General features: G+C 41.6%; 1 protein-coding gene across 1 annotated transcript; it reads left to right on the top strand.

Moving 5' to 3' along the window:
* The first annotated feature begins 337 nt into the window (after positions 1-337).
* On the top strand, positions 338-8,152 carry tmem265 (transmembrane protein 265). The gene is made up of 2 exons (XM_014034154.1): positions 338-1,543; positions 6,566-8,152. Exon 2 carries the CDS (start codon positions 6,568-6,570, stop codon positions 7,618-7,620), a length of 1,053 nt encoding a protein of 350 aa, XP_013889608.1. The 5' UTR covers positions 338-1,543; positions 6,566-6,567; the 3' UTR covers positions 7,621-8,152.
* Positions 8,153-13,165: the final 5,013 nt, after the last annotated feature.

Here is a 13,165-nt window from a genome sequence, read left to right as displayed (position 1 = left end):
ATGTGTTGAGGATCACTCTCAGCTACTATTATGAAAAATATTAGCTCAACATCTGTCAGACTTATAGGAATAAGTTATATATATTTTTGGCTGCCATCTTAATTTGACCTGGCTCCAAAAATTATTCAGTTCAAGACGTATATCCAATGATTATTATCTGAAAGTTTCACTAATATCTGTCCAGTAATTCATGAAATATCTTACTAACAGACAGAGAAATTACTTTAAATAATATATATTGTGCAAAAATCCTTGGGCAGTCTGTCGGCACTAATAATGTGTTGGGGATTAGTCTCAGCTACTACCACGCTAAATTTTAGGTTGCTGCGGTGGCCATTTTGAATGTGGTTGACTTTAAGGGTTGAGTATGCACATCTAAGGATCATTCGCCAGAAGTTTCAATAACATTTTTCCAATGGTTCATGAGATATTTTGCTAAAAGACACACAGATATGACCAAAGACATCATCTTGCCTTTTAGTAAAAAGGAGTGAGCCTTTCAAAATCTGTTTCTACAAAAAAAAAACTCAGTAAAACGCCCCCACCCATCTGTGCATACTTTAAGTTAATCTACAACAGAAGAATAATTTCCTTGTGTGACTAAAGCAGCAAGCAGACAGAAAGAAGGGCTAATTAAAGTTGTAACATCTGCCTTCTGAGCTCTAAATGTGTCTTAAGGCAACAAACATCTTTCGCTCCACTTCCTCTGCTCCACTTCTCCAGTAGGGAGGGAGTAAATAAGGTGTGTGCTGCTCCGACACAAAGCAGCCGAGTGTCACCATCACGTTAGAATAAATACTGTAAGAGAAAGCTCCGGCATCCACACAGGCTGCTGCCGGAGGAGGGAACAGGAGGAGGAACTGAATTGGGTGGGAGGTCTGAGCATCCAGCACGTAGCCTGCTTACAAATGAACACCAAAACTCGGGAAGCGTGAGGGAGTTTGCGCTGCTCGTCGGATCTCTCGCCCTCTCCTTTTCTTCCCCTCCTCCTCCGGTCTCGGAGCCCCCTTCGCGGGGCTGCTCTCTGCGGTTTCTGCTCCGAAAACGATGCTCCGCTTCTGAGTGCGTCCACGGCTGCTGTGCACAGCCGGGGGACCGCTCTCTTCCTCATTCCTTCCTTCTTCCCCTGCTGCCGCTGTGTCAAAAGATTAACAACAGAACCCGACACTGCGGGAGGCGACAGATCCAGATCCGGAGCTTCTAAAAAAAAACAGCACAGAGATTCAAAAAAAAAAAAAAAAAAGAAGTAAAAGGAAGAGTCAGGGACATCTGCCAGACTAGATCTACGTGGAGGAAGAAATCTTTTATTTTTACACAAGACTCCTTTTTAAAATTTTTGAAGCAGAAGGGATGACTTGTTCTTCTGGATCCTGAGTGTGTCCGAACACCCGGACAGCGACACTTTTATCACGGCTTTCCATCGACATTAACAGGGACTTTATTGGTCACCGACGGCTCTTCCACTTCTTTTCTTTTTTTTTTTCCTCTGCTGTAAATCAGAGCAGCAGGACGATCGAGCCGGAGCGCAACACGAATGGTTTGGGTAACTAAAAGCTTCAGTTTTTCCTTTTTATTACTACCATCCAATGCACGGATAAATCCGTACTACCTGCAGCTAATGGGGCAGTTATGAAACAGGTGTTGCAGAGAGGTGCTTTATTAGGTGTTGTTAAAGTAAAGGATGCAGGACAGTTAATGAGGAAAGATATGGGGCGCACAAAAACAGAACCGCAACAGATGTGGATCTGGCTCTGCATAATCAGGGACTCTATTAAATAATTGGTTTGGCACATAATGGCTCAGATGATGCGACTCTCCGCCACCCCACCTGTGGTCATGAAGAATTTTTGTCTGAGGTGCTATTTGGAACTCCAGGATGGGTGTTTATGGTAATGAACTTCAGGTGCATTCGTCTTGGCTCCACAACTGAATTACCCACCGTCAAAGGCAAAAGTGGAGCGATTAGGTTTTTGCATGTCTCAGTCTTCCTTTGTCTGTTGGCGAAATATCCCTCGACTCACTGAACAGACTTGAATCAAACAGAGTAAGCACTGGGTTGGCTTCTACAACTGATTAACTTTTGAAGTCAACCTAATTCAAGATGGCCACCACGGCCAACCGATCTTAGCAAACCTAAAAAAAATGGCTCCAACGCTACCAGTTTTACAAATATTGGGCAAAAGTTTGCTGTGGTCTTAGTGGCTAGTGATGCCCAACTTCAACCATGAGTGCTACCTGATCGTGCAACATCTGCATTTAAAACTTTACTGTGACCTATTGGAATCAAGTCTGTTAGCAAAATATCTCAAGAAAGTATTAATTAGGTTGACAACGACAAATTAACGTGTGAACACAAAATTAACTTAGAATAAACAAAAAATGGCTACAACCAGGACAATTTTACAGATAGGTAAAATTTGGTGTGGTAGTAGCTGACTATCGTCCACAGCACATACTTTGAGTGCACTGTTTTTGCTTAAAACCATGGCGTTAACTATCAAAGCCAACCCCATTTGCCTTTTAGCAAAATTTTAATGAAAAAGCTTTTTCTTTTTTTTTAGAACTCCTTTATTTAAAACAGGGACAATGTGCAAATAAAACATTAAAAGATGTTTTGCACCAGATTTAGCTTACGCTAATTTCCATCTGTAGTCCCTGAACAACAAAATACAACCTAAAATCAAGACACAGAACAATAATCCATAAAATTTGTAGACACAATTACTGCATAAAGTCATAAAGACCATAGCAATCAATTCTAATTACAATCTCTATATACAATCATAAAATACATCAGCAAAAACAGTTCTACATCCTAAACGTCTGTTCATTAATCACTAATACAAGGATTACAAGTAAGATATTTCAGTGCAGACATTGCTGGTTTTCCAATAGCACTTTTTAAATGTTATAAGTAAAATCCTTCAGGTCAGTAGAAAGTTTAAGATTTACTGGAAGCTTATTCCATTCTGAATTACCCAAGTTTGTACAATTGGAACTGATAAACATTTGGAGTCAACCCAATTCAAGATGGCGTCAGCAGCTAATCGACATTAGCCAACACAAAAAGGTCAGTGAGAGTTTACGTACGTTTGGCTAATATTTGGCATGGTAGTACCAGACAGTCTTTCATAACATATCCCCAGTGCTAACAGATCGTCCCAGATAATCAAACACGATAGTCTGCAATGTTACTTTCAAGGTTTGACCAAAATGCCAACTCTGTCATTTCTCAACAAAAGATTAGTTTAAAACTCTGGCATATGAGGCAGCGGGTGATTTCAATAACAAAACAAAGCAAAGTGGTAAAGCCCATGCATGGTTTTAATCTCTGTCAGGGTGTGTTTGGGGGTGGGGTGGGGTGGATTAAAGTGCTTTTTGGATGATTACTTGGACAACACTGCACCCGGTGAGAGATATGATATAACTGAGAGGAATATATATTTATATTTTAGAGCTAAACAGAATTTGCACAAATCTTTCACCTGCACACTATTATAAACCATTACTCATAGTTACTGTGAAATAGGTTGCCTCACCTTGTCAACAGCAGTGTCACATCGCAGACAGCGGAATGATAAATTTGGTCATTATTGATGAGCCGAGTGGACGATCGGGCTGACATCCCTGTCTCTCACTCTGAACAGAATAAATTACACGGCGCTGACAGGGAGTCAAAACACAAACACGGGCCAGTCGGGGAGATTTCCAGGGCGGATTCGAGGCGCAGGTGGAATAACCTACAACAGCCACGACCTCTGAGAGAGAAAAGAAAAAAAAGAGGGGCAGCTGCAGCAGTGCTTGCAAACTTCTTCACCCCTGCAGGCTGAGTTCGTTCCCCAAAGAAACAGAGGACACATTTAAATTCCAATATCCCCTCCTTCCTTCCTCGATCTGTGGCTCACTCAAATTCATTCAGGTTTCGGGGAATGATAATTAGGTTTCTGAGAGACAAAAGGCTTCGTCGACAATGAAATATTTCCAATCCCGGCATGATCTACGGCTGTCCTCCCACCATGCCTTCGAGCAAGATTAATCAGTTCAGATCGTTCTTTTTTTTCTTTCATTCATCAGTTTCAAAACTTAACTTTATTGCCTTCAATTCATTCGGTAATAACAACTCATGAAATGCACATCTCAATGCAAAGTCTTCTTCTGTCTACAATTAAGTTTCCATTTTATATGCGCTTATTTGAAGCCTTGCCGTTCCTTAAAGGAATGCACATCACCTGCTGTCTTTCATGTCAGTGTTTCAAACTGAAGTCATTGTAAGCTCAAAAGGGATCAAGTTATAGCTGCTTTGGTCAAAAGCTCACGCAGGAATGTGTGAAGGGCTGGGCGATAAAACAGCAACAATAGAGATAAACACAAGATCAATATCAATGGAAAATATGTCCATTGATACGTAGAATGTTAACAATTTCACTGAACTCTAATCCAGAACCACATGGCATTCTGGGGGATGTAGGCAAAGGAAAGGCTTTACTTTAGCTTCTCGACCTCTCTTGGCCCAGCTAAGCGGTGGCATCAACCAAATCACTCACTCTTTGATAAGCTAGCAAGAACCTGTAACGTGCAGCAACAGTTTCATGTTTCACCACCGTGCCTTATAACTGCTCTAAAATAAAAAAAGAACATGGAGTGAAAGGAGAAAATGAGTGCAACAGCTCGGGAGGAAATTGTGGATTAAAGAGGAAAGATCACAACACCAGTTTGGCAGCATTAATCAACAATTATATTGATGGATATTAAATGTTTTTATCATGATACATTTTTCAGACTTATCGCACAGCCCTAATTGTGAGATCTTGCAAGATCTGTTGGCTCTCAGAAAATGTGTTGTGGACAACTCTCAGCCACTACCACACTGAATTCTAGCTCAATATCTGTGTAACTGACCAAGTTAAAGCCTATTTTCTGTTGGCTAATTTAAAAAAAGCTGCGGCAGCCAACCTAAACTTGTGACACCCCAAAAGTCAGTCAGTTTTAGGTTTACATCCAATGTCTATTTTCTGAGAATTTAATTAATATCAGTCATATGGTTCGTGAGATTTTTTGCTAACAGACAAAACAGGGTTAACACCAATACAGTCATGGCCACGCTTTTGAGCTAAAATATCACTTAGAGTTTGTGGCTCACAGTATGTGTGGGAAAGGACTCTCAGCTACTGGCACACCAAATTTTAGACAGTTTTGTGGTTTCTAAGGTCTGAGCTGCAGTGGACAGTTTGAATCAGCTTAAGTCCAAAAGAAATCAGTGGTAGATGATCATCCAACGATTACTTTGAGAGTTTTATTACAATCTATGCACTGGTTCCTGAGATATTTTGCTAAGGCTGCTAAAAAACCATACAGGCAAAAACATTATTGCCTTTAGTGGCAGGAGAAAACAGTCACTATCTTGCAGGAAGCCTTTTTCTTAGGAATATAGACTCCCAAAAGGCCCATTACGCTTTCACTTACAGTCCTTCTTTCCTACACAACTCAACCCCCCCCCCCCCCTTTTACCCAATGGGGAGTACTTCTGTCTTCTGTAATGATTCAGACAGGACAGAGGAGGTGGCAGAGCTCCTTACAGTCAGAGAGGCGATGTGTCTTCCACCACAAAGATATCAATACACATTTTTCACTGACAGACTCTTCTCAGAGGCAGCAGCCGTGCTGACAATCTCTAGCTCGATCATGCTCAACTGTTGCCGTCAGGACACATCTGAAACCGGTAATGATTTTATATTACAATGTGATCGATCTGGCTGAGAGGGGGTTGACACCGCCGGGTGGCTGCGAGGAGAAAACAGACAGTGAAGTGGCCAGTGTGCGCCGGGCTTTTCAGGCTAAACACGATAAAGAGGCATCAGTTTGAACCCACTGTAAAAAGTCAATGATCATTTCTCATTCTGGGATCGATACTGTTTTTTATGCTATTCGTGGCTGATATACAATATGAGCTGCAACAAAATAAGATCACATTCAGCGACATTAGCATTGTGTTTATGCAGCGGCCCCCGACGCGCACAGAGCACACAACAGCAACGAGACGAGCGCCTCTAAACAAATAGTAAGTTATCAATATTCATCTAAAAAGAGATGGGATTTGGGATGATTAAAGGCTGCAGCACTGTATAAGAATAAACATGGCAGACTATAGAAGCAAAGAAAATGCTTTGACAGAGTACCTAGCTGCGCCTGAATGCAATTAATTAATAATGAATAAGCTGAGTATAGGAAAAAGAACAGAAACAAGAATAGTAGTGGCAACAGAAAAACTTGTGGGAAAGCTGAGAATCACAAAGAAGCCATGTTTACTTATATGGAAAATGTTTAATTCAAAGAGTGTCGGAGGAAAAAAAAGGGCAAACAATTTAATAGGCTTCCCAGCTTGAGCGACCAGAGTGTGCAGCTCTGGCCAAAGATGAAGAGCGCTCTCTGCTTCCTCTACAGCCAGTGTCTTTAACCATAGCAACAAGCACCAAAGTATCATACAGCTGCTTTGACAAAAACAAGCATGTCTGATTCCAAACGTTTGTCACTGGAACAATGGTGTGCATGTGTGTGTGTTCCTCAGGCATGGTGCCCACGCCCCAGGTGTGCGTATCAACCCTGGTCACGGTGAGCACGATGGCAGTGGTGGACCTCTACCTGCTGGAGCAGAGCATGCTGGGAGCCCGCGGTCTTTTGGGACCCAGCGTGTGGCAGTACGTGACAGTGCTGCTGGGTGACGTCTGCTTCCTGCTGGCTCTGCGCTTCGTCTCTGCCGGGGTGGTTTCTGAGGCGCAGTCGCCCCGCCGCGGGTTCGCCAACGCCCTCTGGTTCTTGTTCCTGTCGCTGCTCCAGCTGAAGCTCTTCTTCGTCTGCCACAACTACAGGCAGGAGCGCCGGCCGCCCGACCCGCTGGCCCGGAAGACGCTGACGCTGCTGCTGTCCATCTGCCTGCCCTCCCTGTTCCTCATTCTAACGGGAGCTGACCATATGACGCCACAGCGCAGGAAGCAGGAGGTGAGGAGTCGGCTCCTGTGGGTCGTGGTGGACCTGCTGGATGTGCTGGACCTGCAGGCGGGGCTGTGGGAAGCCCAGGGCGGGTCTGGAGCAGCTGCGGAGCAGAGGCTGCCGATCTGGGCAGAGGGTCTAGTCTTCTTCTACTGCTACGCCCTCTTGCTACTGCTGCCATGTGTGGCCCTCACGGAGCTAGGGGCCACAGGCCTGCCAGGGCAGAGGGGACCCCGTAAGGAGGCTCTGTACCCTTGGCTCAGTTTGGTCACCATTAACATCTTCACACTGGCCCTGAGGGGAACGGGCATGCTGTGGTACAGAGACTCCCGTGTGTCTACTGTGTTCCTGGGGAAAAACCTGCTGGCGTTAGCTGTGAAGCTGAGCTCCGCCTGGGAGAAACACAAGCAGGAGCACGGTGCAGCAGGAGCCGGGACTGGAGCTGGAGCAGAACCAGGAAGCTCCACGGTGCCAAGTCAGAACTCAGAGCAGGAAGAGGGCCAAGCCCAGGGGAAAGCTCCTCCCTCTCATTATCACACACTGCCTCGCTCTCAAAGCCACAATCTCTCACACGTCAGCTTGGAGCCTACAGCGACGTCTTTAGGACCCTCTTTCATCTCCCATGAACTGTAGAGAATCGATCCGAACATGCATGCAGAAATATTTGTACGCACATCTCGAAATTACAACTTGGCCGGGGTGGCGCCTGTATCACCTACCAACAGATAACTCATATGAAATGTCACTACAACAGTGGCCGGTGTAACACAGAGCCGTGGAAATGCATTTGGCAAGCTCGGCTGTCTGTGCATTACATCGTGCTAAGAAAAACTCGAAATGCATTGTTCTGATTTGTGAGTGCTTTTTAAAAAGTCAACACTGTGAGTACAACTGCCAGACAGTCTTGTAGAGAGAGAGACGCTCTAGTCTAGCAGTGTTCAGTGTTGTGAAATGGAGGCTTGAATGCCTTACTTCTCACACGTTTGTTTAACTCTACATTTTGCTGTTGGAAATGTTTTAATGATGTTTTTATCTTTTACTTTTAATTCTGTTTCCCTTCTAAAAATATCCAAGTTTAATTTGTGTGATTCTGTGAAAAGAAAAAGAATCAAAGCTTTTCCTCCATCTCATTATTACATCCCAAAAATATAGATGTGACCTTTCAGTGAGCATTTTCTACCACTTCGCATGGGAGCTTTAATACTGAGGAGCAATGGTTCATTTCATTTTATTTATTCATTTATTTTTCTTTTTACTTTTAAAGCCAAAAAATGAAATGCTATGCCAGGAAAATTCACCCTCAGCACGGTGGGTCAATGTTTTAATTAGGAGTCTTTAAATCACCTCATCAATACAAGTGATGCTCCTTTTTCCAAGTGTCGAAAAAATTTAATTATCCAAAATTTATTAGTTATGAAAAAAAGATCAATTATATTCCAACAATCCAAGTGATGATACTTTTTTAAATATCTGAACAAGTTTAATTATACAAGATTTATTAAGAAAAACTGATAAATTTTAGGAAACGGGAAGAGTAATGAACTGCACAGCAGAAATATTTTCCTCCTCTTATTGTTTTCGTGAACCTCATCAGCCTCCAGATGCACCTGCGATCCTACAGTTGGTCCCCCTTCACCACCAGTTTGTTACTGGCTCATTAAATGGACATTATCATCTGTTATTCCTCATATAAATACTTCCAGGAGTTGCTCTCCTTTCAATCCTCCTGGAGGATAATAATCTCTGTAAATAAAACAACAAAATCAACAAGAAGGAGCACTGCAGGGACAAATTCTCTGTTGCTGCCTGGTTTACTCTTACAGTTTCATTCAGAGGAGAGAGGCTATTATTTGAAGATCAGTGGTTATGTTTTTATTTATTTTTCTGCTTTAAGTTAATTTTGAGCTGTTTTCATTCATTGTTTAGTGAGGTTAAGGGCATGACTGTCGGAGACTAGTTGGTGAACAACATTTGCGAGTAAGTTTTCAAAATGTCTCAAGACATTCACAAGTTTTCATTGCTCCACCTGCAGAGGCTCACAGTCTTGTTGTTTAATTACGGAACAGGTTAAAAAATATGTGCAACACTTTTTACATCAAAATAGTCACAGTGCCTCAAACCTATAATCTTTGTTTTGTTGCCGGTATCTATATCTATCTGCTAGGTAGGGGGTGTAAATCACCAGCTTTTTCCCGATTCATTATATAAAATTGTTTGGATGACGATACAATGTTTCTCTATCACAAAGCATGTCATGATACGATTTCTATTAAATTCACAAGTCTGCAATCGATACAATGATATATCATTGCCCATCTAAATTAATGTATTAGATGGGCAAAGTTACAAAGAAATAATATGCACGGCCCAGGACAGTTTTGCTTTTCATGAGCACAAAAGAAAGGCTGCCATTTTTAAATACTGGCACAGTCACACAATGCTATATCAAGTTTATGTCAGACTCTGTTTATGAACAGAGTTGCAAACAAAAATTATAAGTTTAGTTGAAAACAGTTATTGTCCAGTGTACTGACCATCATTCATGTCACAAACAGCAGGAGGTTTAGGAACAAACGTGAATGGTTCTGGTGCTAATTCAACTTTTCATCTCATTGTTCTGTCCTGGATTTAACAGAAAACTAAGAAAAAAAACAATTATTTGATGCTTAAGTCCATGCATCAGAGCTTGAAGACAGAAAAAAAAGCGCTCAGCCCTGGCTATGTTTTAGTGCTTTGGGTTAAAAAAACAACACTTCTTCAAAAGATGGAAGACTGGTCTCAATTTGACCAATTTGTCCTGGTCATGTCGACCGATATGCCAACAGTCGAACACAGTGACCTTTATCAGAGCACGAAAGAAAGGTCAAGTCATTTAAACATGGGAATTGGCAGGTGATTGGCTTTGAAAAAAAAATCTATAAAAGACTTCATTTCTACCATGCTCTTACGAAGGTCGCTCGATGAAAATGCTACGTCTTCAGAAAGTGGTTCGAAAAAAAGGTTAAATTAAGATCCAGCTTTGCTCTGAAGCTTTGTGCGTGTGCATCCTGCTTGACTTGGCATATTCAGTTGTTAGATTTTTGGTTCAGCGCCTTTTTAGAATAAAACCCTTCTTGAGGTAACAGCTAAAATATATGCACTAAAAAAACAACAACCAGGGGAAGATGTCTGAACCATCTTGGCTGCTTTCTGTTTCTCACTGAACAGAAAGAATAATGATGCCCGACTGAGCCTCACAGGAGATAAAGAAGAGCACCTCCTGGCTGTTGCTATGGAAGTGATAACAGGTGACAATGTCCATTTAATAGGCTTATAACAATCCCATTGTGGTTATCACTCCATCCAAAAGGAACAATGTCATTGTCACTTCTTTGTTCCTCTTGTCTGGCAGAAAATATGGATCAGGATTATCGGGAATTACTGCGTAATATTGCTTGGGCGAAAACGGTTTTGAGATGTAAATGCTAAATTTGAACACCAATAACCTAAAATTACTTTTAGCGTGTTACCTTTTGTTGATCATGTCCTAGATCACGTCTGTACCTTTAAACCACCATGTGCATAAATCAAGATGTCAACAATGATTAATACAGAAATGATGCAATCTTTCTCTGGTAGGGCTCAACAAGCATTTCTTTACCATTTAAATGCTACTTTAAAGAGGACATTTCATGCAAAATCCATCTTTTAGCCATTAAATTAATTTTGTTGTGTACTTGAGTCTCTAGGAGTCTTCTGTTGTCAACATCTTTTAATTAGTAAACAAAAGGATTCTGTGCCACTATAGCTGCATTTCCATTGCAAATGTGCACAAAACTTTGTCGATATTCTGTTAATGTAAAATAATACAGTTTCACAACTGCGGTGTTTCCATTAAGTAAGAAATGCTATTAAAGTCACGCGTGAATATGTTTGTTCTTGCGGTAAGTCATTACAAACATGGCGGCAATGGATGTAAACACATGCATAATTGCTACCACGACACTAGCGCTCATCATCAGAGGAGACATCAGCGTCCTATCTAGGCTTTCCAGCAACAAGCCCATTATATTTGGGAGCGGCTACGTATGCTGCGTTTTTGGGAAATTGTAGTCGGTGAGTTTACTACTTTCATTTACAACTTCGATGATTTTACTACTACTTCTACTTCCTGTTATCTTCTTCTTCGTCATCTTCTTTGCCAGTAGAAACAGCCAGTTGTTGATCACGTGACTCCCGTGATGCAAAAAAAGTGTTTCCATCGCAGTTTTGCAAAATACACCAATTTTGATACAGCCGAAAAACCACCTCATCCTAGCGCAAAACCATTTTGTCAAAAACACGTTTTTTCAAAACTGACGTGTATCCATTGCGCAAATTTATTTTCAAAATTCTAATTTGCGCATTTTCATGGTCAATGGAAACGCAGCTTATATAGTCATAAAACTCTCTGTTAAACTAGAATGGACGGCGCTGAAAGGGGGCGGGGCATGAAGCTTTTTTTAATTTAAAGAGGCAGCGTTAAAACAAGTTGATCTGAGACACCTGAGAAAAAGGGTGAAAGAGGGGTTTGTGGAGTTACAATGAGGAGGAATTCAAACCAAAGCATTGCAGTTCCACTTTAAATAGATCCCGACTGAATGATTTAAATGTAAAAAAGAAGGATTTAAAACCATGATCTGTCTCTATTAACACAAACTAGACAATCAGGTCGGTTTTGCTATATTGTTAACGAAGATTAAACAGAAATGTAAGTAATCCCTTTACGATTCTTTTTTCTTTTATGTTTAATGTTATCTGTGCTTATCTGAAAATCTGTCTGTCCTTTTTCTAAAAGATGGGCAAATCTGTTCAGCTGCATGTCCAAGCCTCTGATCTCTTCCCCCCCCCAAAGATGAAACATTTTCATTTCATTTTTACTGCACACGGAGACTTTCATCTAGAAGATTTATCAAAATGTTGGGCATCGCAGGATTTAAGGTCAAAAGTACCACGTGTATAGGATGTACAGTAACAATCAAGTGCCTTGTTTCCCAGTGGAGATGCGAGAGGTGAAAATGTTACCTGTTGGATGTGAAGCTTGGACACATCTGATGTTTGTTCTGTGTTTCTTTTCCCCCCACAGCTGTTGTCAGCAGCACCTCTAGAACAGAGTGCAAACTAATAAAAGTGTTTCATACTCGCCTGCTGTTGACAGTTCATTGGCTATTAAGCGTTATTGGCACACACGGAGGAAAAACAGAACTCGGTCGAGATTCTTCAAAGCCAGCAGGCCTTCAAGACAAATAACTCTCTCTCTTGTAAAGTCTCTGGTGTTTAAAAATCAATCATCTCTCCTTCAGAAGTCACAGGAAGTTGTGTGTTTTCATGTTTTCCCCCTCATGCTGATCTGAAGCGGATGGAAGGAGCCCCCCACCACATTTTGGAGGCACGCTTGTTGTCTCACAGAATAAGGAAAGGCCATCATTTATCACAATTGTGCCCCCATCAGCCCGGATCCTCTCGCCGTAGTTCTTAAACATGTTGGCATGTTTTCTGGCTTTAATGTTGAAAAAGAGGTCCTGATGCGAGGGGTGTGCATGTTGAGACTTACAGTAAAAGCGTGTGATCTTTTTTTTTTAATATATATAAATTTTTAATTTCATTTCAAAGCGAGCTGTTCTGAACGCACCTGTCATTTTTATCCTCGGAGCTTTGATGATCCCATTAAGTGAAACGGAGGCTTTTTTTTTTTTGTCAAAATGGAAACACTCATTCTTAGTGATACGTGCTTGATTTAAAAGACGTATTAGGACTAATGTACACTCTCCTCCACAGGAAGATGTTCGTTTAAAGGCTCTGCAGGGAATTTCTTTTCGGTTCAGTGACTTTTTAAGGAGAAACCACAGAGGGATAACCAGCGTAGTAGACAGCATGCAGCCATCGCCCACCTTTTTTTTTCCTTTCATCCTTCTCTCCTTTGTTCACTGTATGTTTCAAACACATGCATTCTGTATGCGGTCCCTGTTGAGCAACTTCTCATTTTTCTATTATACTAAAAGCCACGACGGCAAAGGCGGCAGCAACAGCAAATGACTTCCTCCTAGAATTTGTTACACCTGTTAAGCTGTAGATACAATGTTCAGCATTTCCCCTCAGCTCCCTCCAACTCTCATATCCCGCTCCTCAAGAAAATAACATGAGCAGTTCTCCTATTTTC

Source organism: Austrofundulus limnaeus, unplaced genomic scaffold, assembly GCF_001266775.1.
Source record: "Austrofundulus limnaeus strain Quisiro unplaced genomic scaffold, Austrofundulus_limnaeus-1.0 Scaffold1994, whole genome shotgun sequence".
Classification (NCBI taxonomy): domain Eukaryota; kingdom Metazoa; phylum Chordata; class Actinopteri; order Cyprinodontiformes; family Rivulidae; genus Austrofundulus; species Austrofundulus limnaeus.
The sequence above is the reverse complement of the archived record's forward strand: the minus strand, read 5'-3'. Positions and strand labels throughout refer to the sequence as shown.